Raw genomic sequence first — 26,203 nt, 5'->3', positions numbered from 1 at the left:
TCCTCTGATGCTGCTCGGCCTGCTGTGTTCATCCAGCTCTACACCTTTATCTCTCATTCACCTAGAAACCATCAGTTCTGAGGAAGGGTCACTCAACCCGAAACGTTAACTCTGATTTCTCTCCACAGATGCTGCCAGACCTGCTGAGCCCTTCCAGCAATTTCTGTTTTTGTTTGTGAACAAATTAGTTAACTTGACACAAATGCATGAATGAACAGGCAACAGTTTATAGAATGAGAATTTGCCTCCTGCTGACCACTATTTCTGAAACAATACTAAATGTGCAATATGATCATTGTTCTATGGATTGAAAAAGCTCACTTTCAAGTTAGCTGCCATTGAGCTAACTGGTGACAGACTCCTTCATTAAAAGACATTTTCAAAGTATTTGCCTGCCTGGAGGGCAAGTCAAGAGAAAGCCAAGTAATATTTGCACTACACAAGTATCAAGCAATGAACAAATTCAGCAATGAGTATCTAGCCATTGCCCCATGACACTCAATAGTGTTACCATCACTATCAACATCCTTAGAGATTAATTGGCCAGAATTCTGCAGTGAGTAATTCATCACAGCGCCAGGGACCCCAGTTCAATTCCAGCCTCGGGCAACTGTCTGTGTGGAGTTTGCACGTTCTCCCAGTGTCTGCATGGGTTTCCTCCGGGTGCTCCAGTTTCCTCCCACCGTCCAAAGATGTGCAGGTTAGCTGGGTTGGCCATGCTAAATTGCCCATAATATCTAGGGTGTGCAGGCTAGGTGGATTAGCCATGGGAAATGCAGGGTTACAGGGATAGGACAGGGAGATGGGTCTGCATGGAATGGTCTTCAGAGGATTGGTGTGGACTCGATGGGCCAAATGGCCTGCTTCCACACTGTAGGGATTCTATGATATGATCTCCTGTCTCCCTTAAGCCTCTACACCATCTACCAAGGCACAAGTCAGGGGTGAGATGGGTTAGGATTAGTGAATAAGAATGAATGGCAGATATCACTGATCGCTCAGAGGGAACAATCTATTGAAAGCCACCATCATTAATGACAATCCTCTAATTTCAAGCAAAATGCATTGGATGATGGAAACTTGAAATAAAAACACAAAATGCTGGAAGCACTCAGCAAGTTTAACAGCCTCGGTTAGAGAGAAACAGAGAGAGCACTTCAAATCTGTGACCTTGCTCAGAACTGGAGAAGTTAGGAATGTTTTAGATTTTAAAACAAGAGAAAAGAGGGAAGAGGGAGGAAGTAGGGAAGGTCTGTGATCAGATGGAGGCAGGCAAAATTAAATAACAATAAACTTCATGGTGCGAACAAACTAACTAGAGGTGTGAATGGCAGGAACAAAGACAAACTAAACAATGTCCAATCATCTACACCTCCATCTACCACGTGGCCCGAGATCGCTCCACTTCTTCGGCCCAAGACAAAATGAATCCCTGTTCTCCATCTCGCTCAGCCTGATCTTGAATAGAGCAATTTCCACTTCAAATAGAAGATGTTGCAACTGGAACCCACCAGGGTCCAAGTTACACCTTTAGAGACAATAAACCTGCAGATGCTGGAACCAAGGTAGACAAACAGGAGGCTGGAAGAACACAGCAGGCCAGGTAGCATCTGGAGGAAAGGAGCAGCCAACAAACAGGACTGAAGAAAGGCAATACCTGAACTCTTCCATTCTCCGGAATTCTGGGGTGTGATATGACTTGTTTAAACAGTGTCTTAATGCAGCTCTGTATGATGGGGTTTTTGCTATTGAAGGTCAGGATTTGGTCAGTGTTTGTGGCCAGAACTGCCTGACAACTGGTTATTGTCTGGCACTCGAGTGGCATGAAGGTTAATTGTTCAAAATCTAATACATTTCTAACTTTTTTCCAAATTACGAAGAAAGGTCGAGGGCTTGAAACATTAACCCTATTTCTCTCAGACACTTCTACCAGGTCTTCTGAGTAATTCCAGAATTTTCTACTTTTACTGCACATGTTCAGATAAGGACTCTGCCAGGGTGCTGAATTTAAAATATTCTATCACAATGGTGAGAAATGCCTCAAGTTCTGTCTAAGCAATTTGTATCATCTAGAGGCTAACATGACGTGCCAATGTCAAATATCAGGCAGCTTGCAGGTCTCTCTCTGTGGAGCTCATTTACACTTCATGAAATGATTCAATGATGTCCAATTCGGGATAAGCTGAAGTAGTATTGATGCTCATTTGCAGAGCTAGTACGGGCACAATGAACCGAATGGACCCCTTCTGGACCATAGCAATTCTGGGTAGTAATCTAGAGTCGAAGGCCTAATATTTTGGGGACAAATACAGAAAATCAGCAGGTCTGGCAGCATTTGTCAAGAAAAAGCAGAGTTGATGTTTCAAGTCTAGCGACCCTCCTTCAGAGCTCAGTTTCCCCAGCAATTTCTGATTTTGCTTCAGATTTCCTGCATCCACATTTTTTAAAAATTGTATTTTATAATATCTAATCCCACCACGGAAATTTGGATTCAATACAAATCTAGAGTAAGAGGTGGTGTAATAATATGATTAATACCATGATCTAGGCTGGCCGACATGTGATTCCAGACCCATTGTAAAGTGATTGAAAAGTGGGATGAGAAACATTTCAAATTATCCTGTCTTCTGGTAAGTGTTGAGTCAGGCTTCTGCCGATCTGGAGCCTTGTAAACTGAACCTAACTTCATAGCAGTTTAGAATTTTAGTTCTGTGCTGTCAGGAAGGAAGGAGGAGATCACGCTCCGACCTACATCAATAGAGCTGAGGTGAGAGAGGGTCAAGAAGGTCAATTTCCCAGGAGTGACAATAACCATCAATCTGTCCTGGACCTCCCCACGTAAATGGGACAGTGAAGCAGCACAGCAACACTTCTTCCTCAGAAGGCTCAAGAAATTTGGCATGTCCACAAGGACACTCACCAACTTTTACAGATACACCACAGAAAGCATTCTGTCCGGGCACATTACGGCCTGGTGCAGCAACTGTTCTGCCCAGCACCGTAAGAGACTGCAGAAAGTGGTGTGCACAGCCCAGACCATCACGAAAGCCAGTCTCCCAACCATGGACTCCATCTACACTTCGCATTGCTGCGGAAAGGCTGCCAACTTCATCCAACCCCAATAATACTCTCTTCCATCAGGCAGAAGCTCGAACACGTGTACCAACAGGTTCAAGAACAGATTCCTCACTGCTATTATTAGACTGCTGAATGGACCAATCTAATTTCAAACCTAATGTTGATCTTGCCAATGCTGATCTCGTCTTTCTGCACCTCCTGCGCAACCATAACCTTGTATGCCTCATTCTGTCTAAATACCCTAATACAGGTATCTAAAAGGGTAAAGTATGTAAAATGAGTGTTGGCCCTCGGGTGGGCATGGGAGGGGGAGTGGGGGGGCTGACAAAATGGAGTATTAACAGTAGATAAAGAAATGGCAAATGTAATTGAAATATTTTGCTTCTGTCTTCACTATTGTAGAACCCTTGTTAATTTTTCATGGTTCTAATTTTTTTATTCTTTTATCAATTCCAGATTGGAGTTGGAGTTGAAGATGACTTGTGGAATTTGAAACAGCTTGTGCTATAAAGAAAAGAACAGACTAAAACTTTGTTTGTTTGAGAGGCTAGGCTTGGACTCTAATTGCAAGCTGATTCTCGATTAAAAGGGCTCCTAGAGACACAGTGATCCTGGAAGGGGCATTCTGTTTAAACGGATAGCAGAGGTTAGCTATAAATGAAGTCAGTACCTGGGAACTGGTTCTGTCGAGTCTGGAAGAGAACCCACATTCAACCAGATGTTAAATGGTAATTGAGGCTTTGAGAAAGATAGTTGGCCTCAGGAAGGAATATTATTTTTCTGAGGAAGTGAGTTTGGTTGATGACATAGCATGAGAGTTGAAAGCTCCCTGCCTAATCTCCCAGACCAAATTTTGGAAGCCCAGACAGTAGAACACCGAGTTAGAAGTATTGCTACCTTTACGTGAATGAATTGAAAAAGTGACTCTGATCAACATTTCAGGAAAACAACCAGGAGTCCACATCTATGCCTGTGAAACAATGCATCATGAAATCCATTTAAATATTCTGGCCAGTTTTTTTTTTGGTAATCTTTTTTTATTTCTGTCTTAACTGTGTCTGTTTGCCAGGCTGTCCTTTGTGTGAATGGGGGCTAAAAACAGAACTTCAGGTATAAAGCATAAACATGAATTAGATTACCGTGTTTAATCAATTTAATATCATTACCATTAATTAGACTACCATTCCAGCCTTGGGCTACTGACTGTGTGGAGTTTGCATGTTCTCCCCATGTCTGTGTGGGTTTCCTCTGGGTGCTCCGGTTTCCTCCCACAGTCCAAAGATGTACAGGTTAGGTGGATTGGCCATGCTAAATTGCCCATAGCGACAGGGATAAGTAAGTTAGGTGGATTAGCCATGGGAAATGCAGGGTTAGAGGAAAAAGGTAGGTGGGTGAGTCTGGTGGGTTGCTCTTTGGAGAGTCGGTGTGGACTTGTTGGGCCAAATGGCCTGTTTCCATACTGTAGGAGATTCTATGATGTTTAATTTCCTCTCAGCTAGAGTTATGTATTTAATAAATAGTTAAGTCTTTGTTTGAGATACAAAACTTGTGACTGGAAATTAATTACTCAAAGTCTGGGATTGGTTATCCAAAAGTCCAGTTAGGATCCATCGGAGTAGCTATCAGGGATCCTCAACAATTTAACTTTACTGTGATGTGAATACAAGGTATAAGGACTGATTTATTTCCCTCTCTGTGTCATAACAACTACAGAACATACAATATTCATATTCTGAATACTGTGCATCTGGATATTGAAGGAAGAATGGAACTTGGCAATATTAATGTCACTAGAATCCCTACAGTGTGGAAGCAGGTCATTCAACCTCAGACTCCACAGTGACCTTCTGAAGAGCATCCCACCAAGACAACCCCTCCCAGCCTATCCCTGCAACCCTACATTCCCCCATGGCTAGTCCATCTAGCCTGCACATCCTTGGACACTATGGGCAATAACCTGCACAGCTTTGGACCATGGGAGGAAACTGGCGCACCTGGAGGAAACTCACACAGACATGAGGAGAATGTGCAAACTCCACACAGAGTCACCCGAAGGTGGAATCAAACCAGAATCCCTGGCACTGTGAGGCAGCAGTGCTAACCACTGAGCCACCATTCCGCCCCTGTGACATAGAAATAGTACTAAACAAACAGAGCTGCAGTTTGATGTTTGTCTAGGTCTCATTGGACTTCATGCTAGAGTTTTAAAAAGGGTTGCCAATGAAGTAGCATATTAAGTTTCCAAAATCTGTTAGATTTTTGAAAAGTTTCCATCAAGATAAAGCAGGAAAATACAAAGTTGTTTACTTTGGCAGGAATCATTCTTTTAAAAAAAAGTATTATTTAAATGGAAGCGACTGCAGAATTCCAAAGTGTGCTGGGATCTAGGAGTTCTCATACATGAGTCAGGAAATATGCAGCTGATGAAGAAAGTTAATGGGATGTTGGACTTTGTTAAAGAGGAACTGAACACAAAAATAAGGATGTTATGCTTCAGTTCTACAGAGCAATGGCAAGACCACAAATCGAGTACTGTGTGCAGTTGTGGTCTCCCTTATTTAAGGAAGAATGCAAATGTCTCGGAGGAAGTTCAGAGTGGGTTTACTGATAACTGGAATGAGCAGGGTTATTTTAATGAGGAAAGATTGGGCTAGAGCTTAGAGGTGGTGGTGATTTGGTTGCTTTAATAAGGTGGTTTCTACAATATGGACATTAAAAGTAATGTGCTTTAGTTCTGGAGACATCCGCAACAGGAGGCCTCTTTTTCTTTTAAAGATTAGAGACCACCATTTTATGACACAGATGAAGGAAAATTCCTTTGAGGGTTGAAAAACTTTGAAACTCTCTAGCTCAGAGTGTGGTAGAGGGGGTTATTATTGACTATCTTTTAGGGTAGAGGTAGATTCTTGCGAGGAAAAGAAATCGCAGGTTATCAAGGGTATATGGAATCTGGAACACAAATTGATTAAGTCATGATCTAATTGAATGGTGGAGCAGGCTTGAAGAACCAACCTTGGCTCCTAATGCACACGTTAAAAGATCTGATGGCTACGATGCAGAATATTCTTTGACTGAATTTCTTTGTACCTGGTAATGACGTGCAGAAACTGAGGACTAATCACTGCTTGCTTGGCCTTTTCTGGATAGTTATAGGTGGAGAGCTGCTGTACCATATTGCCAACTGCATACAAGCAGCCTACGTGTGGCAAGGAAAAGAAACAGAAAAGGCTGAGCACTTGCTTGTCCTTCCTCCCAGAGCCAGCAGCCGATTCTGAATCTCCTAAACCAAAAGAAAAGAGAAGATACGTGCATTATTCTGATGCTTCTCGAAAAATACGCAAAACACTATTATGATTAGACCTTATCAAAGACATCATTTGACTTGATTTGAGAGGTTAACGACATGATCTGCAGATAGATCAAGAACTGGACAAGTACTTAGGTGGCAGCCTGTACATCTATGGTGCAACAGAGAAAACCAGACACTGCAGGGTTCAGCTGAGTTGATGTGCGAAGCGTTCTCACCGTAGTGAGATAGTGATAACTGGAGCTGGGCTGCTTGTCGAACGTAGAACAGTACAGGCCCTTCAGCCCATGATGTTGTGCTGACCTATTATCCTACTAAGATCAAACTACCCTGCATACCCTCCATTTTAGTATCCTCCATGTGCCTATCCAAGAGCTGTTTAAACGTCTCTCATGTATCTGACTCCAGTACCACTGCCGACAGCGTATTCCATGTCCCCACCACTCCCTGCGCTAATGCAGCTGGAATGCCTGGCACTTGCTTACCATTGAGTGACTGACTGACTTACACATATCCAACAGATATGCAACTAAACTAGCTGGGGCCGTGTTAATACTTTTGTTCTAGAACGTCAGGCAGATGGTGGCCATTCGGCCCCTGACACCTGTCCCACCATTCAATGAGATTGTGGCTGACTTGTGCCCTAACTCCAGGCACTTCCCTTTGGCCCTTATTCCTTAATGCCTTTGCTTAACAAACATTTATCCATCTCGGATTTAAAATTAATAACTGATCCAGCATCCACTGCTGTCTGTGGAAGACAATTCCAAACATCTATCACCCTTCCTAACATCTCTCCTGAATGGTCTGGCCATAATTCTCAGACTATGCCCCCTAGTTCTAGAATCTCCAACCAATGGAAATAGTTTGTCTTTATACACTGTCTTTTCTAGTAAATATCTTGCAGACTTCAATCAGGCCACCCTTAACCTTCTAAATTCCAGAGAAAAAACAGGCCTAATTTCTATAATCTCTCCAAAAAAGACTTTTGAATCTCTCTCCTCAAAACAGCCTGCTTTCTGATTCCTCTAAATTTTTGTAATAAAAGTAGATAATGCTAGCAATGGCATAGACTCAGAATTCCTGCAGTATGGAAACAGGCCCTTTGGCCCAACAAGTCCACACTGACCCTCAGAGCATCCCACCCTATAACCCACCTAATCTACACATCCCTGAACACTACGGGCAATTTACCCTGGTCAATCCATCCTAACCTGTACATCTTTGGACTATGGGAGGAAACCAGAGCACCCGGAGGAAACCCATGCAGACACGGGGAGAATGTGCAAACTCCATACAGACAGTCGCCCGAGGGTGGAATTGAACCCAGGTCCCTGTGCTGACAGGCAGCAGTGCTAACCACTGAGCCACCGTGCCGCCCTTAAACACGAAGATGCCCAGTGGGTGATCGTTAAAGAGAGAAAGAAAATAGTGGGAAAGCGATGGCCTAGTGGTATTATCACTGTTCTATTAATCCAGAGACCCTGGTAATTTTCTGGGGACCTGGTTTCAAATCCCACCATGGCAGATGGTGGAACTTAAATTCAATGAAAAGTAAAATCTGGAATTAAGAGTCTAATGATTGCTGATTGTTGGGCAAAACCCCTTTGATTCACTAATGTCCTTAAGGGAAGGAAACTGCCATCCTTACCTGGTTTGGCCTACACGTGACTCCAGGCCCACAGCAATGTGGTTGACTCTGAACTGTCCTCTAGGCAATTAAGACTGGCCTAGACTGTGACACTCACATCCCAAGAACAATTTTTTTTTAGAAAGAGAAGTATTCCTCTCCTGTCTCGTTGTCACCTTCTTGTCGGTCAGTCTGAATCTCTCTCACTACGTCTTCCTCTTTCTCGAAAGCTTTCATTTCCTGTTTTCTTTATCTTTAGTTTCTTTCTGTCCACTCATGTGCAGTCATTTTGTAGCAGTTTTTGTTTACTTTTCCTGTATCTCTCTAGACTGCACATAAAATACTTTCTACATTTTTATTAAAATAACCAATGTTTCTGTTTAACACAGTGTGGACCTGCAGAAGGGTCCCGACCTGATACAACAAGGTGTTGAGCTGGATGAACACAGCAGACCAAGCAGCATCAGAGGAGCAGGAAGGCTGACATTTCGGGCCTAGACCCTTCTTCAGAAAGGGTCACCTGATACGTCAGCTTTCCTGCTCCTCTGATGTTGCCTGGGCAGCTGTGTTCCTCCAGCTCCAAACTGTGTTATCTCAGACTCCAGCATCGGCAGTTCTTACTATCTCTGAATGTTTTTGTTTGCTTTTTCTCTTCAATTTACTGCCCCGTCCCACCCCCGAGCCCGCTTTCTCTTCAAAAAAATCAGCTTTCTTTAATTTCACTCAGTTGATTTGACCCCGTTCCACGGCTAAAGGGACACTTGCAGTTTAAATGCTGGGAAATTGCTAGGATGTAAATGATACGACATAAGGTTTGAAAGCAGAGAGAGTTTTGACTTGAGAGAACCAGAAAAGACCAGGACTTGGGAATGGAAATTAATTCTGGGTCAGACAATGGGAAGAGGTTCAGTACAAAAGAACCTGGGAGAGAAAAGCAATTGTAATAAGGAGAGAAGATAATGGTAAGAAAGTAGATGGCTGATTTGAACAAAGGGAAACAAAAATAAAATTGTGCGAAAATAATTGGGAATATTGGCAGAATGTAAAAATGCAGACAACGGTTGGTTACATGTTCTGTTCAAGGGATTGGGAGGAGCTGATTAGCTCATGCTATGAATTAACCAGCACATACACACAGACACACAAAAACTCCCTCTCTCCCCTACCCCCTCAAGGTTGTATTGCCAGAGGCAAAATTTTACACTAAAACCCCCTGAAGTCCAATGTTAATTGAACGAATCTAACTTAGAATTTGTGCTGTAAGTTACAGTACCTGTAGCGAACATCGGGAGTAACTGAAGGGAATGCAGAGCAGTCTCTTCAACAGAGTAAATGTGAGCTAGATCAGGAGCAAAACGCCTTTGAATAGAGAAAAAAAGCAAAATTACAATTCATCTTTAAAAATTATATAGAGACATAGATTCACAGAGACAGTCCCTTAGGCCCAAACTGGTCCATGCCGACCAGAATGTCCATCCACGCTAACCCCATTTCCCTGCACTTGGCCCACATCCTTCTAAACCTTTCCTATCCATGTATTCGTCCAAATGCATTTTAAATGTTGTTAATGTACCTGCCTCAACCACTTCCACTGGCAGCTCATTCCATATGCATACCACCCTCTGTGTAAAAGAATTGCCCCTCAGGTTGCCATGTATTCTTTCCCTTCTTACCTTTAAACTGATGCCCTCCAGTCCTCGATTCCCCAGCCCCAGGAAAAAGATGGAGTACATTCACCCTATCCATGCCTCTCATGATCTTAATAAAAATCAAGAGAACTGCGGATGCTGTAAATCAGGAACAAAAACAGAAGTTCCTGGAAAAGCTCAGCAGATCTGGCAGCACCTGTGAAGAAAAAAAATCAGAGTTAACGTTTTGGGTCCAGTGACACTTCCACAGAGCAGTTCTGAGGAAGGTTCACCGGACCTGAAATGGTAACTCTGGTTTCTTCTTCACAGATGCTGCCAGACCTGCTGAACTTTTCCAGCAACTTCTGTTTTTGTTCCTCTCATGATCTTATGCACTTCCGTACGGATCCCCCCTCAATCTCATACGCTCTAAAGGAAAAGGTCCTAGCTTGTCCAACCTCTCCCTATAACTCAGCCCTTTGAGTCTTGGCAACATCCTTGTAGATTTCTTCTGCACTCTTTCCAGTTTAATAACATCCTTCCAATAGCCATAATACTCCAAGTGCAGCCTCACCAATGTCCTGTACAACTGCAACATAACTTCCCAACTTCTATACTCAACGCCCTGACTGATGAAGGCCATGTGCCAAAAGCTTTCTTCACTGCCCTGTCTACCTGTGACTCCACTTTCAGAGAACCGTGCACCTGAACTCCAAGGTCTATTTGTTCCACTACACTCCTTAAGGCCCTACCATTCACCATGAAACTCCTACCTCGATTTGACTTTCCAAATGCAACACCTCACACTTATCTATATTAAACTCCATTTGCCATTTCTCGGCCCACTTCTCCAGCTGATCAAGATCCTGCTACAATTTCTGATAACCTTCCTCACTGTCCACAATACCACAATCATGCCTTGTACATTCTCATCCAAATCATTGATAATAGATAACAAACAGCAATAGGTCCATCACCTGTTGCACACCACTAGTCACATGCTTCCAGTCAGACAAGCATCTTCCCACTATTACTCTCTGCTCCCTACCATCAAGAGGATTGTGTATCCAATTTGCCAGCTCCCCCTGGATTCCGTGCAATCTAACCTTCCAGAGCAGCCTACCATATGGAGCCTTATCAAAGGCCTTACTAAAATCCATGTAGACTACATCTACCGCCCTGCCATTATCAACTTTTGTGGTTACTTCATCAACGAACTCTAACAGATCTCTGAGGCATGATCTCCCACATACAAAGCCCTACTGACTGCTCATAATCAAACCCTGTCTTTCCAAATGCATGTATATCTTATCCTTCAGAATCTTCTCAAGTAACTTACCTACCACAGATATTAAGCTTACTGGTCTCTCATTCCCAAGCTTTTCTTTGCAACCCTTCTTGAATAAGGACACAACATTCGGTACCCTCCAGTCTTCCGGGACCTTACCCGTGGCTAACAATGATGCAAATATATCAGCCAGGGCCCCCGCAATTTCTTCTCTAGTCTCTTGCAGGATTCTTGGACATATCTGATCAGGACTAGGAGATTTATCCACCTTTATACATTCTAATAGTTCCAACGCTTCCTCTGCTGTGATATGGACTGTCCCCAAGATATTGCCACTAACTTCCCCAGGTTCTCAAGTCTTCATGTCTTTCTCCGCGGTAAACACAGGAGAAATATTCATTGAGGATCTCGCCCATCTCCTGCAGTTGCCCACAAAATGTCCACTTTGGTCCTGGAGGGGTCATATTCTCTCTCTAGTTATTCTTTTTCCTTTAATATACTGAAAGAATCTCTTTTGATTCACCCTAATCTGCTCAGCCACAACTACTCATGCCCCCTTTTCGCCCTCCTGATTTTTCTTCAGTAAACTCCTGTATCCCCTACATTCCTCCAGGGATTCCCTTGATCCCAGCTGCCTGCACCTGAGCCATAACTCCTTCTTCTTCTTTCTAGTCAAAGCCTCAATATCTCTTGTCATCCAGAGTTCCGTACTCCAGCCAATCTTGCCCTTCACCCTCACAGGAACATATAGACCTTGAACTCTAACTATCACACTTTTAAAGGCCTCCCACTAGCCAGAGGTCCCTTTGCATGCAACAAACTACTACAATCAACCTCTGCAAGCTCCCCATTTTTAAAAAAAAAATCCCAATTTGGAAAGGAGTAAGAAAGGAAATTATTGGTTGGCAAGTGCTGCTTGCCAAATGGTTGTTGATGACTATCTACAGTGAACCTGGGAACAGGTGATGTATTCTTAAGCTCTGGAAGCACGAAAATGAGGCTAACACATAGAAGAATGTTTTTGGAGGGAAGACTTGGGAGAAGACAATTCAAGATTTCATGTAGGAAAGAGCACAAAATGATGTAGTATAATTAGAGACAGTTCAAACTCTCATGCCTGTGCCAAAGCTATGTAGTTAGTTCCCATTCTCCCACTTTCTCCACATTCCAGCAACTTGTTTTAAAGTTTTACATCAAATTCCCATTGTAAAAGAGTTAACTTTTAAATCTGCTTCGATTACCTTGAGGAAGGGCACTCCAGAGCATTCTAATGTGCTGCATACATTTTGCTCCGGTGTTTTACCAGTTAAATGTAATCTGTGTTTTCTGGTTAATGATCTCCGTTACCCACACATTCCTTTCCCTCACCACCACCACTACTCCCTGGTCAGCAGAAAGTTTCTCAGTGTCTAATCCCTCAAAGACAACTGATTTTATTTTCATGCATAAGTCCAGCATATTTTGGAAATCAGATTCCATTCACACCCTGTCAAAAATTCACTTGACCTTTATTATCACAACATTTTCTCCCCCCTATTCATTCATTTTTCTATTCATTCACAGCAATGTGGTTGTTTCTTAACTGTCCTTTGGGCTATTAGGAATAAGTTATAAACGCTGGTCTATCCAGGCATCACTAGCTAGGCCAGCATTTACAGCTCAAAGGGCAGTTATGAGTCAACCACATTGCTGTGGGTCTGGAGTCAGATGTAGGCCAGACCAGGTAAGGATAACAGTTTCCTTCCTTACAGGGCATTAAACTTTTCCAACAATTGACAATGGTTTCAAGGTCATTTTTGAACCCTTAATTCCAGAGTCTATGGCCGAATTTGAAACCAGGTCCCCAAGATATTACCTGGGTCTGTAGATTAATAGTCTGGCAATTACACCCCTAGGTCATCGCCTTCCCTGCAGGGTGGTCTGGTCTGATCTGAACCAGTTCAAAGAAACGAAAAGAGGCTATAACTGAAATTTGTCTCAAGTGTGTCCTTTCCCATTGATGAATACAGTCAAAGTGTCAATTCTTGACCTACACTGCATTTCATAGTTGAAACCAGGAGCCAGGGCCAGGGCCAGGACAACGTGGCCAAGATCAGGATTCTATGTGGCAGACCACAAGTTTGAGCCCATGTTCTATCAATGAAAGACGTATTACATTCCTTATCGCATATTTCAGCTTTACCAAAGGAATTGGAGAGGTAACAGCCATTAAAACAAAATCTGAAATTGTCCCATGCTGTTAGACAGCATCTAATAGCCGGTTAGATTGGCAGCAACACGATCATAGAGTTCATGGCATCGTGTTAATGTCACCGGACGAGAAATCCAGAAATTGTTCTGGGAACAAGAGGTCAAATCCCACTATGGCAGGATGGTGAAATGGAAATTCCAAAAAAATCTGGAATTAAGAAAAACCTGACTAATGGCAATCACATCAATTGTCATAAAAGCCACTTATGGAAGTAAATCTGCCATCCTTACCCAGTGTAGCCTGGATGTGAAACCAGACTACAACAATGTGGTTGACTCTGATGCCCTCTGAAAGGCTCTATGGAGAAAGCCAACTAGTTTGAAGCAACTACGGATGTGCCTTACTAAGTAAACCAACATCCCGTCCACGGATGTAAAAAGTTTCTTTGACCTGATTGAAAGTCACGTGGGAAGAGCCAAGAGTGACTGGTTACATGAAAATGATTTATTCCAAAATGAAAATCAAATTTAATACTATTTTAACGTGTTAGGCAAATGCAATTCAGAGTGCTCATTAAAATTAATTTTATATAGGAGCCCACACAGTGACATAGAACATAGAACTGTAGAACACAGGAACAGGCCTTTTGGCCTACAGTGCGGTGCCAAACACGATGCCAAATTAAACTAATTCCTTCTGCCATCCATGATCCCTATCCCTCCATTCCTTGCTTGTTCATGTGCTCATTTAAAAATTACTTAGATGTATTGCATCTGCCTCCATCACCTGATAACGTGTTTCAGACTCCTACCAGTCTGTGTAAAACAAACTTTTCCCCCTCCAACCCTAATTGCATGCCCTCCACTATTAGACATTTCACATCTGGGAAAAAGATTCTTACCATCAACCCAATCTGTGCATCTCATAATTTTATAAACTTCGATCAAGTCTCCCCTCAGCCTGTGCCACTCCAGAGAAAACAACCCTATTTTGTCCAGCCTCTTCTTATAGCTCATACCCTCTAATCCGGGCAACATCCTGGTAAACCTCTTCTGCACCCTCTCCCTACATCCCTCCTGTAATGTGGCGACTAGAACTGAATGCAATGAAGTGACAGTTTATAGATCCTAAAGATCAACCTTGCCTCACCTGTATAGTATCCGTCGTAAGTACAGATTATTATGCTGCTCAGTTGTCAAACTCTCCGCACCTGTCCACTCCAAATTGACCACAACTCCAGAGCCCCAAGTGTCTTCACCAAGTAATTCCAAAGGCCTTTGGAAGAAAACAAATTCATCCTGTCCTTGGCTCAGAGATGCTGCGAGAAAAATAAAAATTGCACAAATGCATTAGGACTGAGATAGGCTGATATCCTTGTAGCATGGGCCACTAGCAACACCGTCCTACTGTCTGAGTGGGGGGTAATTTCCACCAGTGGCTGGATATCATCAGTTACTAATCAGAGATACCTGATGTTCTCCAAGGGATTTTCCTTTCAACTGAAAGAAAGGCAAAGTTTATTTAGCACATTTCATGCCCTTGGCATATCCAGAGACACTTGACATCCAAGTGAAACTGGAATCGTTATTGGAAGGCGAGAAATTCTGCAGTCAATTTGCACAAAAACCCGAGCAGTAATGTGATAATAACCAGGTGATCTGTTTACGAGCACTGGCTGAACCATACATAAAATGAACCAGGACATCAGAAACAAGCCCTCGATCACCTTTGAATCGTTAGACGGGGTTGTTCAGATCTATCTGAGAAGCAACGATAAGACGTAGTTACAGAAATAGGCTATTCAGCCCATCGAGGCTGTTCCATTGTTCAATTAGATTATGGCTGATCTGATAATCTTCAACTCCATTTCTCTAATAATCCTTGATTCCCTTACAGATTGAAAATTCTGACCACCTCAGCCTTTAATACACATAATGACACAGCATTGACAACCCACTGTGGTAAAGAATTCCATAGATAAATTACCCTAGAGAAGAAATTCCTCCTCATCTGTCCTAATCATGTTACCCTTTACTCTGAGATTATGCTCCCTGGTCCTAGAATCTCCCGTGAGGGGAAAACAACCTCTCTAGAACTAACCTGGCAAGCCCCCGAGAATCTTGAATGTTTCAAAGATGTTGCCTGTCATTCTTCTTACTTCAAGGAACACAGAGCCAATCTACAAACCTCTCCTCACAAGACAATCCCTCCATACGCGCAGTTGTAGTATGGCGCACTGACCTCTACATCGCCGAGGCCAGGCGCCAACTCTCCGATACCTCCTCCTACCGCCCCCTTGATCATGACCCCACCCCTGAGCACCAAACCATCATCTCGCAAACCATCCACAACCTCATCACCTCAGGTGACCTCCCACCCATGGCCTCCAACCTCATCGTTCCCCAACCTCGCACTGCCCGCTTCTATCTCCTTCCCAAAATCCACAAACCTGAATGCCCTGGTCGACCCATTGTCTCCGCCTGCTCCTGCCCCACCGAACTTATCTCCAACTATCGAGACTCCATTTTCTCCCCCTTGGTCCAGGAACTCCCCACCTATGTCCGTGACACCACCCACGCCCTCCACCCCCTCCAGAACTTCCAATTCCCCGGTCCCCAACACCTCATCTTTACCATGGACGTCCAGTCCCTCTACACCTGCATTCCCCATGCAGATGGCCGAAAGGCCCTCCGCTTCTTCCTGTCCCGCAGGCCCGACCAGTCCCCCTCCACTGATACCCTCATCCGCTTAGCCGAACTCGTCCTCACACTCAACAACTTCTCTTTCAATTCCTCCCACTTCCTACAGACAAAGGGGGTAGCCATGGGTACCCGCATGGGCCCAAGCTACGCCTGCCTCTTTGTAGGTTACGTGGAACAATCCCTCTTCCGTACCTACACCGGCCCTAAACCCCACCTCTTCCTCCGTTACATTGATGACTGTATCGGCGCCGCCTCGTGCTCCCACGAGGAGCTCGAACAGTTCATACACTTCACTAACACCTTCCACCCCAACCTTAAGTTTACCGGGACCATCTCTAACACCTCTCTCCCCTTCCCGGACCTCTCTGTCTCCATATCGGGCAACCACCTAGAAACCGATATTCATTTCAAGCCCACTGACTCCCACAGCTACCTAGAATACTCCTCCTCCCACCCACCTTCCTGCAAAAATGCTATCCCCTATTCCCAATTCCTTCGCCTCCGCCGCATCTGCTCCCAGGATGAGGCATTCCACTCCCGTACATCTCAGTTGTCCTCATTTTTCAAGGACCGTAACTTCCCCTCCTCGGTGGTCGAGAACGTCCTCAACCGTGTCTCCCACATCTCCCGCACCTCATCCCTCACACCCCGTCCACGCAATAAGAACCAAAAAAGAATCCCCCTCGTCCTCACGTACCACCCCACCAACCTCCGGATCCAACGCATCATCCTCCGACACTTCCGCCATCTGCAATCCGACCCCACCACCAAAGACATCTTTCCCTCCCCACCCTTATCTGCTTTCCGGAGGGACAACTCTCTCAGTGACTCCCTTGTCCGCTCCACACTCCCCTCCAGCTCCACCACACCCGGCACTTTTCCCTGCAACCGCAGGAAGTGCTACACCTGCCCCCATACCTCCTCCCTCACCCCCATCCCAGGCCCCAAGAAGACTTTCCACATCAAGCAGATGTTCACCTGCACATCTGCCAATGTGGTATACTGCATCCGCTGTACCCGGTGTGGCTTCCTCTACATCGGGGAAACCAAGCGGAGACTCGGGAACCGCTTTGCAGAACACCTACGCTCGGTTCGCAACAAACAACTGCACCTCCCAGTCGCGAACCATTTCAACTCCCCCTCCCATTCCTCAGACGACATGTCCATCCTGGGCCTCCTGCAGTGCCACAACGATGCCACCCGAAGGTTGCAGGAACAGCAACTCATATTTCGCTTGGGAACCCTGCAGTCCAATGGTATCAATGTGGATTTCACAAGTTTCAAAATCTCCCCTCCCCCTACCGCATCCCAAAACCAGCCCAGCTCGTCCCTGCCTCCCACCTATCCCCTCCTCCCACCTCAAGCCGCACCTCCATCTCCTACCGACCAACCTCATCCCGCCCCCTTGACCTGTCCGTCCTCCCTGGACTGACCTATCCCCTTCCTAACTCCCTACCTACACTCACCTTTACTGGCTCCATCCCCGCCTCTACGACCTGTTTGTTTCCTCTCCACCTATCCTCTCCTCTATCCCTCTTCTATCCGCCTCCCACTCTCTCCCTATTTATTTCAAAACCCCCTTCCCCTCCCCCTTTTCTGATGAAGGGTCTAGGCCCGAAACGTCAGCCTCTCTGCTCCTATGATGCTGCTTGGCCTGCTGTGTTCATCCAGCCCTGCACCTTGTTGTCTCGGATTCTCCAGCATCTGCAGTTCCTACTATCTCCCTCCATACTTGGTATCAGCCTAGTAAATCTTCTCTGGACTGCCTCCAATACTATTATATCTTTCCTTAGATAAACTGGCCCAAAACTGTTCAGTCTTCCAGCTGTGGTCAGACTAATGCCTTGTATAGTTTTAGCAAACCCTTCCTATTTTAGTACTGCATCCACATTGAAATAAAAGCCAACATTCTATTTGCCTTCTTTATTACCTGCTGAACTTGCATGCTAACTTATTATGATTCATGCAGAAGGATCCCTCTGTTCTGTAGCTATCTGCAGTCTTTCTCAATTTCAATAATATTCAATAATATTCTACCAGAGTGCATGATCTCATATTTCTCCACATTATATTCCATCTGCTAAGTTTTGTCTATTTGTTTAACCTGTCTATATCCCTCTGCAGATAGTTGTATCATCCTCACCACTCATCTTCCCAACCACTTTTGCGTCATCTGCCAGGTTTCCTCCAAAACTGAAATTTACGCATGTCACCCCCATATCGTTCAAGTGACAACAATGCTCAAGACAAATGATTCATAATTGCTAATGAACTGTCATGTTACCATCCCAGATATTGTTAAATACAAAACTATGAATGTTTAGGCAGCAAGGCCCTCTCAGTGCAGAGATTTACAGGACGTGGCACTGGATTTTTACACTGCATCATCTGACTTGTCTTAATCAAAATGTTGAATGACTGCGGGTTGAAAGTTTGTAATTCACTTCTCCATCCCAACAAATGTTTCTCCCCCACCTCACCTGAAATACTGGCTATTCCATTTTTGGTGGTCAGACAGTACAGGTGTTGATGCCCTTCCTAACTGGTTATTCGTTGCCTGAAATCTCAAATAAACAATATGTACGAACTTTCTTTTGACTGTTCAGAAAGAAGGGGGGTCCCAGTCAGATTGAAGTATACCCCCTACAATAAAACCAAGAAGGGCAGATGCTGGAGATTTGAAACAAAAACAGAAGTTGCTCGAAAAACTCAGCAGGTCTGGTAGTATTTGTGGAGAGAAAGCAGAGTTAACTTTTTGAGTCCAGTAACTTTTCTTCAGTACTTCAGACTTGGCAGATGACAACTGATGAAGGGTCACTGGACTCAAAACATTACCTCTGCTTTCCATCCACTGATGCTGGCAGACCGGAGTTTCTCCAGCAATTACTGTTTGAATTAGATCCCAACCTGACATTCACTTAGACACATTTCTAGCAAGTCTTGGCAATCATGAACATGAACAACTTTAACATCTCTGCCCCTCTCTGGACTGCTAATTTTAATCAGCTTTCACCATTGCAGACCTAGAGACATCCTCTATCCTTCAAATATGAAGATGTGTATTTAAGGAACATCTTTTGTGTCCATGGCATAAATCAAACGCAAATTTAGAATCAATTTGAAAACTTTTGAAATATAGAATTGCCATAATCCTATTGGACCATAGTTCCACAAGAACATACTCCCACTCTCTCCCTGCAGTGAGAGGGATGAGGACGGAGGAAGGAGGGGCAGGGGAGATGGGGTGGGGGAGGGAGGAGGGACTACGGGCCACCATACCTAAAGGCGGAGCGGAGGTTGAGAAGGCAAATCCTTCATGGAAACCTCAGCCAGTGTGGGAAATGAGCCTGTGGTGTTGGTATCACTCTGCATTGCAAACCAGCCATTCAGGCAACTGAGCTTAACTGACCCCTTCCCCCCCATAAAATATGATCAGTATTTTAACATAGAAGTCCAAGCCTCCAATGTCATAGAATCCCCGAGAGCACAGATAGAGGCCATTCAGCCCATCACATCTGCACCAACCCTCCAAAGAGCATCCTACCCAGAAACCCCCCTTCTAATCCCTGTAGCCCCATTCTTACCATGGCTAATCCACTTAGCTTGTACAATACTGAACACTAGAGGACAATCTATCGTGGGCAATCCAACTAACCTACACATTCCTGGACTGTGGGAGGAAACCACAGCACCAAGTAGAAACCCATGAAGACACGGGGAGAACGTGCAAACTCCACACAGACAGTTGCTTGAGGTTAGAATTGAACTCAGATCCCTGGTGCTGCGAGGCAGCAGTGCTAACCACTGTGCTGCCTGTTATGTGTACAGTCAGCTCCCACAAAAGCTGCCATGGGGTAATGACATCCTAATCTCTCTGTCATGTTGATTGGGGAAGAATACTGGGCAGGAGACCAAACGAATGCCCTTTTCTTTCTTCCAAAGAGTTTCAGGGGGCCTTTCTACCCAAAAGGTGGTGCATCAACTTAGCTCCTCATATAACCTCAAAGCACTTGCATATCACCAAATTGGGAGTTACAACCTAGACCATGGTCTTCGACTCAGACGCAAGAGGAGTGCCGAGGAGGTCTGACTGCCAGTATTAATTTGCAGAGAATTAAATATTCAAAACACCGTAGAAGCACAGGTCAGCATGGTACACAGGCGATCGGTTTTCTACTGACCTTCTCCAGTGTCATTGCTTTCTCTGTCAGTGGCTTTGTTGACTGGAGCTGCTTTCCGACCAACTTGTTGCTCCGCTGTGTTCTCCACTTGTCTGGCCCTCTCTAACTTCAGTACCAGCACTTCCAGGTCCGCTATCATGGCCAAGCAGCCATTGCAAAACGCCACTTCCAGCAGCTTCAAACCGACATGCACCACCAGAAATCGCTCGAAATCGAACACGGGGCTCTGACCAGCCAGTGCCACCTCCTTCAGCCGGAAGAAAACCACCTTGTTGTGGCAGCCAACCACCAAGTCCCCCTTGATGGGGCAACAAGAAACGGAGACTGGGGGCTCCGAGAGTGGCACCTCGATGATTTCCATCTGATCTTTGGGTGCTCCTTCAAATGGAGCCTGCAGCATATGCCCCACGATCCGTACGCCAACTCGGGACTTCCCTTGAGCTTGGCATCCCTTCCAGTTGAAGTAGACCCGCAGGGAGAGAACATTACTTTTCTCTTCGATTGCAACAAGATAGCAAGCTGGATGGGGAGAAATAGGAGGCACGAAATAAATGAATGACAAGTGAATCGTTTCACAAACACATTATTGATCTGGTCTTCATATGCACTGACTTAAGGAATGCCATGCGGAGACATTTTACCTATTTCACTGAACGTTATTTTCTGGACTTTCCCGAGGGCGTTAAAGGTGCAGATGGGCTGGCATCCGCTCTCTGTTACGCTGAACGCTTCGATTTTACACCCGGCGGAGACCACGAAGAGAGTATCCCGGCCGCAGCACAAAGTATCCGGTTCGTGTTGAACGGGAACGATCAGCTGGGCGGCGAACGGGTGACAGTTGTACACTCGCACCATCTCTTCCTTTCACTCTGATTAGCGAGGTGAAGGGATCGGGAAGGAGCGGTGCCTGCCCCTTTAAATCACTAGGATCAGATAGTGGAAGAGAAAGAAAGAGAAAACACCATTACACAGCCTTTTCATTAGATACAAGCTGAGAAAAACATTAGCTGAACTAAAAGTAAAGGCACTTGCAATTTAATGGGCGCAACTTAACGTCTTGTTATGTCCCCAAAAGCTTTTATAACCGGCAATCGATGCGGACAAGCGAGTTGTAGACAAGTTACTTTCCTCCAGGATCCCATCGTTGCATTTTTGCTCCTCGTCGGCGCAGAGCTCTCTGGCTTCTCCTGTGAACACGAGATCCCTTTCGACTATTGGAAAGTCCCACACTGCTTCCGCAACCATTGTAACATTGTCAGCTTCTATGTTGCCTCGGCCAATGGGAAACGCCGGCCCAAATGACCCCGCCGTCAATCAAAAGGTGCTCGGCCAATGGGAAACGTCAGCTGGGATGGCCCCGCCATCCTCGCAAGGCGGCTGGCCAATGGGAATGAGACGCTGGGCGTCAATCAATCAATGTCAACACACAGCAAAAGCCTCCCTGAAAGTGAAAACTGCAATGGAGCAGGAAAGGCTGCCAAAACGTGTCTGTGGATAGAGGGTTTTTTTAAAAAAATGAGTTAAATCGCTGGCCTTCGGTGAGAACTGGAATGGTGACAGTCATTTGACCCATTTAGCTATCAATGAAGATGGGACACCGGACTCGAGATTCTCTAGCTATTTGCTTTTGTTTCGCTTTCTGTCTGCTACGGCGAGTAAAGTAAGATCCTGAGAAATTACAGTATTTCAGACAATTTGTCTCCTCCAACCCAGCCTACCATTCAATAAGAAAATGCCTGATTTGATTGTGGTCTGAATTCCATGTTTCCCCTACCTAACATACCCTCCCGTCCCACACCTCATATCCCTTGACTGTCTTGTACATAAAAGTCTATCAGAACCTTGAATGTACACTGTAGCTGCAGAAACCTTCATCAATTTGGTACTACTTGAGGTTATATAACCTGCAGGCGATAGGAACAGGAATTGAAAGGAGTTGAGGCTGAGTAACTTTTTTTGGCCTGCCTTTGACTGGCCGAATAGCCTCCTACGTTGTAAATCTTTCACTTTCTAGCACCCTCGTGTGTTTCTGTCTATGTACTTAGAATAGTAGTTTTTACTTTATATTTCGCTTATGAGTCTACCTCTTTGCAATCCTCGCTTAAATTTCATCTGCCATCTTCCAGCCTATCCCCTCTTGACGTCTCTCACCATCCTATTCACGAGGAAATCATCTATACTCACGAGTTGTCTGCAGAGATTGAAATTACATTATTACATCACAGGAGCAGGCAATTCAGATCATTGCTAGTGTTTATACTTTTAACGAGCCTCCTCCCAGCTCTTCTCATCTATCTCCATCAGTATATTCTTTTAATCATTTCTCCCTGGTCTGCTTGGCTCATTTCCCCTTTAATGTACCTATGTTATTTGACGCAACCACCTTCTGCGGTAGCATGGACCACATTCTAATTAGTCTTTGTCTGAAGGACTTCATCTAAGATCCTTACTAGATTTGTTATGACCAGCTTCGATTTGTGATCTCTGATTCCATAATTCTAGACTGACGACAGTTGTAAAATTTCGTTTTCACAAATTTGGAGGGGTTCAAACATTCATGCTATTAACAACACTGTGATTAATAGTCGAATTAAATTAAAGCCAATATCAGAAACAAACTTAAATGCATTACAATTTTCCCTGTTGACAGTTGTTCACAAATCACGTGTAATGCTGTCTTATGATGGAAAGCGTTTACACTCCACTTTGCTGACATACTCCAATGAAGAGTTGAAATTCCATACAGCTGCTGGTGATTGATTCATTGACATGTCTATCAAAGCGGATATAGTAGTTTATCGAAAATTATGCTGTTAATCAAAAGGCAAGGGCCGGGTGGAGGATAAATTGTTATCATCCGCAGGACAAAAAGAAAGGGGACTACAAGATACTAGAAATCTGAAGTACGAAATGCAACTTTTTAAATGAACATTGCAAACTGTCTATTCTTTTAAGAAAAAGATATCTTGCAGGTGAAACTGAAATAACAAGGTGTAGAGCTGGATGAACACAGCAGACCAAGCAGGAAAGCTGACATTTTGGGTCTGGACCCTTCTTATCGCTTGCATGTGGAAGTCCTGTTTCTGAAATATCTGTTGCCTCGTTCATGTCAACGTAATACGGCGGCCGGGGGTCTTCATTTAGATTGGTCTATCATGCTGTCAATCACTTTCCTTTATCCAATGGACTAACAGCACACTTCGTAGTTACGTAGCAAGGGCGGGGCCTTGTGGGAGCCCTTCATTTTGATTGGTCTCCCATGTTGTCGATGACTCGCCGGCGACCCAATGGATTAACGATCTAATGATGTAACGGGAAAGCGCGCTGCGGAGCGAACCTTGTCTTGATTGGGTATTCGTGCTGCCAGTCTTCTGGAGGCGATAAGGCGGGGCCGGGAGGGAGCCCTTCATTCCGACTGGTCCGTTACGCTATCAATCAAAGCGTAGGTTACCCAATTGACTAGCGTTCTGCCGGTGATGCTGACGATGGGCGGTGTCAGGACATGGGCTGCGCGCGCCTGGGTGTACCTGTGGCGAGGGGCGTGGCTTAGGTGCCCCAGGTGGGAAGCTCCTTGTCCCTGAGTTAACGGTCGGCCATGGGTCAATGTAGGCAGTTGGGGCTGTTACTAGGTCCCTTACTCACTATTTGTTTGTCTTTAGTCAGTGGGAAGTACGAAGCTGGGAAACTACAGACTGGGAAGGTAATTTTATATTTTTTAAAAAATACAATTAATTGTCGATGTGATTTGGGGACATCTTGTCCCATGACTCTTACTGACCCGTGGACAAGGGAGGCGCAGTTGTAATATGGCGCACTGACCTTACATCGCCGAGGCCAGACGCCAGCTCTCCGACACCACCTCCTACCGTCCCCTACCGTCCCCTACCGTCCCCTAGATCATGATCCCACCCCCGACCACCAAACCATCATCTCCCAAACCATCCACAACCTCATCAACTCAGGTGACCTCCCACCCACAACCTCCAACCTCATTGTTCCCCAACCTTGCACTGCCCACTTCTATCTCCTTCCCAAAATCCACAAACCTGACTGCCCTGGTCAACCCATTGTCTCCGCCTGCTCCTGCCCCACCAAACTTATCTCCACCTATCTTGACTCCATTTTCTCCCCCTTGGTCCAGGAACTCCCTACTTACGTCCGTGACACCACCCACGCTCTCCACCTCCTCCAGAACTTCCAATTCCCCGGTCCCCAACACCTCATCTTTACCATGGATGTCCAGTCCCTCTCCACTGACCCCCTCATCCGCTTAGCCGAACTTGTCCTCACCCTCAACAACTCTTTCAATTCCTCCCACTTCCTACAGACAAAGGGGGTGGCCATAGGTACCCGCATGGGCTCAAGCTATGCCTCCCTCTTTGTAGGATACGTGGAACAATCGCTCTTCCAAAGCTACACTGGCCCTATCCCCCACCTCTTCCTCCATTACATCGATGACCGTATCGGTGCTGCCTCGTGCTCCCACGAGGAGCTCGAACAGTTCATCCACTTCACTAACACCTTCCACCCCAACCTTAAGTTCACCTAGACCATCTCTGATACCTCTCTCTCCTTCCTGGACCCCTCTGTCTCCACCTCTGGCATCCACCTGGAAACTGATATCCATTTCAAGCCTACCGACTCCCACAGCTACTTAGAATACACCTCCTCTCCCCCACCTTCCTGCAAAAATGCCATCCCCTATTCCCAATTCCTTCGCCTCTGCTCCTGTGATAAGGCATTCCACTCCCGGACATCCCAGATGTCCTTGTTTTTCAAGGACTGCAACTTCCCCTCCACAGTAGTTGAAAATGCCCTCGACTGTGTCTTGCATTTCCCGCAACTCATCCCTCACACCCCCTACCCGCAAGAACAACCAAAACAGAATCCCCCTCGTCCTCGCGTACCACCCCACCAACCTCCGAATCCAACGCATCATCCTCCGACACTTCCGCCATCTGCAATCTGACCCCACTACCAAAGCCGTTTTTCCCTCCCCACCCTTATCTGCTTTCCGGAGGGACCACACTCTCCGTGACTCCCTTGTCCGCTCCACACTCCCCTCCAGCCCGACCACCCCCGGCACTTTTCCCTGCAACTGGAGCAAGTGCTACACCTCCCCCCGACCCCTATCCCAGGCCCTAAGAAGACCTTCCACATCAAACAGATGTTCACCTGCACATCTGCTGTTGTGGTATACTGTATCCGCTGTTCCCGTTGTGGCCTCCTCTACATCGGGGAAACCAAGCGGAGGCTTGCGGATCGCTTTGCGGAACACCTACGCTCGGTTCGCAACAAACAACTACACCTCCCAGTACGAACCACTTCAACTCCCCCTCCCACTCCTTGGATGACATGTCCATCCTGGGCCTCCTGCATTGCCACAACGATGCCACCTGAAGGTTGCAGGAACAGCATCTCCTGTTTCGCTTGGGAACCCTGCAGCCCAAGGGTATCAATGTGGACTTCACAAGCTTCTAAATCTCCCCTCCCTCGACCGCATCCCAAAACCAGTCCAGCTCGTCCCTGCCTCCCTAACGATTCCTCCCACCTCAAGCCCCACGCCCATCTCCTACCCACTAATCTCATCCCGCCTCCTTGACCTGTCCATCCTCCCTGGACTGACCTATCCCCTCCCTAACTCACCACCTTTACTGGCTCCATCCCCACCTCTTTGACCTGTCTGTCTCCTCTCCACCTATCTTCTCCTTTATCCATCTTCTATCCGCCTCCCCATCTCTCCCTATTTATTTCAGAATCCCCTTCCCCTCCCCCATTTCTGAAGAAGGGTCTCGACCCAAAACGTCAGCTTTCCTGCTCCTCTGATGCTCCTTGGCCTGCTGTGTTCATCCAGTTCTACACCTTGTTAACTCTTGTTGATTGTCAGGTTGACGCCCCTGACCAAGTTGTGGGCTTGAGTCTGTGATTTCTTCTTTATTCACAGGATGAGCATGTCACTGGCTAGGCGAGCATTTATTGTCCATCCCTAATTGCCCAGTGTCCCTGAGACCCTTCGGGAAAAAGAGAAGGGTGTATCTTGTTGAGTGGTACCCTGTGCAGACTGCTAAAGTCATTTGGCAGAATGCCTCATCAACAGGGCTTTCCAACAAGCACCAGGCCATTGCTTCGCTGGTGGTGAGAAGGGCTCTGGCTGGGAGACCAAGCGTGCCCACACTCTCTGCGCCACTGTACACTGTC

At 45.6% G+C, this 26,203-nt stretch overlaps 2 protein-coding genes across 4 annotated transcripts in view; one reads left to right on the top strand and one right to left on the bottom strand.

Annotated features, from left to right (window-relative positions):
- hps3 (HPS3 biogenesis of lysosomal organelles complex 2 subunit 1) overlaps nucleotides 1–22,069 on the bottom strand; it is a 55,153-nt gene extending 33,084 nt beyond the window's left edge. Inside the window, exons 1-7 of the mRNA XM_048604498.1 lie at nucleotides 21,038–22,069; nucleotides 20,647–20,928; nucleotides 20,006–20,524; nucleotides 14,272–14,440; nucleotides 9,289–9,374; nucleotides 6,166–6,358; nucleotides 3,749–3,770 (exon numbers count right to left, since the gene is read on the bottom strand). Of these exons, the coding sequence (XP_048460455.1) occupies nucleotides 3,749–3,770; nucleotides 6,166–6,358; nucleotides 9,289–9,374; nucleotides 14,272–14,440; nucleotides 20,006–20,524; nucleotides 20,647–20,860 (1,203 nt within the window). The 5' untranslated portion in view covers nucleotides 20,861–20,928; nucleotides 21,038–22,069. The remainder of the gene's footprint in view (nucleotides 1–3,748; nucleotides 3,771–6,165; nucleotides 6,359–9,288; nucleotides 9,375–14,271; nucleotides 14,441–20,005; nucleotides 20,525–20,646; nucleotides 20,929–21,037) is intronic.
- Nucleotides 22,070–23,489: 1,420 nt separating this feature from the next.
- Nucleotides 23,490–26,203, top strand: part of tmem145 (transmembrane protein 145) — a 48,850-nt gene continuing 46,136 nt past the window's right edge. For all 3 annotated transcript variants that reach the window (XR_007263528.1, XR_007263527.1, XM_048604441.1), the window contains exon 1: nucleotides 23,490–23,705. The gene's annotated coding sequence lies outside the window, so the exon portion shown is untranslated. The remainder of the gene's footprint in view (nucleotides 23,706–26,203) is intronic.

This window comes from Rhincodon typus, chromosome 13 (genome assembly GCF_021869965.1).
Source record: "Rhincodon typus isolate 14 chromosome 13, sRhiTyp1.1, whole genome shotgun sequence".
NCBI lineage: Eukaryota > Metazoa > Chordata > Chondrichthyes > Orectolobiformes > Rhincodontidae > Rhincodon > Rhincodon typus.
The sequence above is the reverse complement of the archived record's forward strand: the minus strand, read 5'-3'. Positions and strand labels throughout refer to the sequence as shown.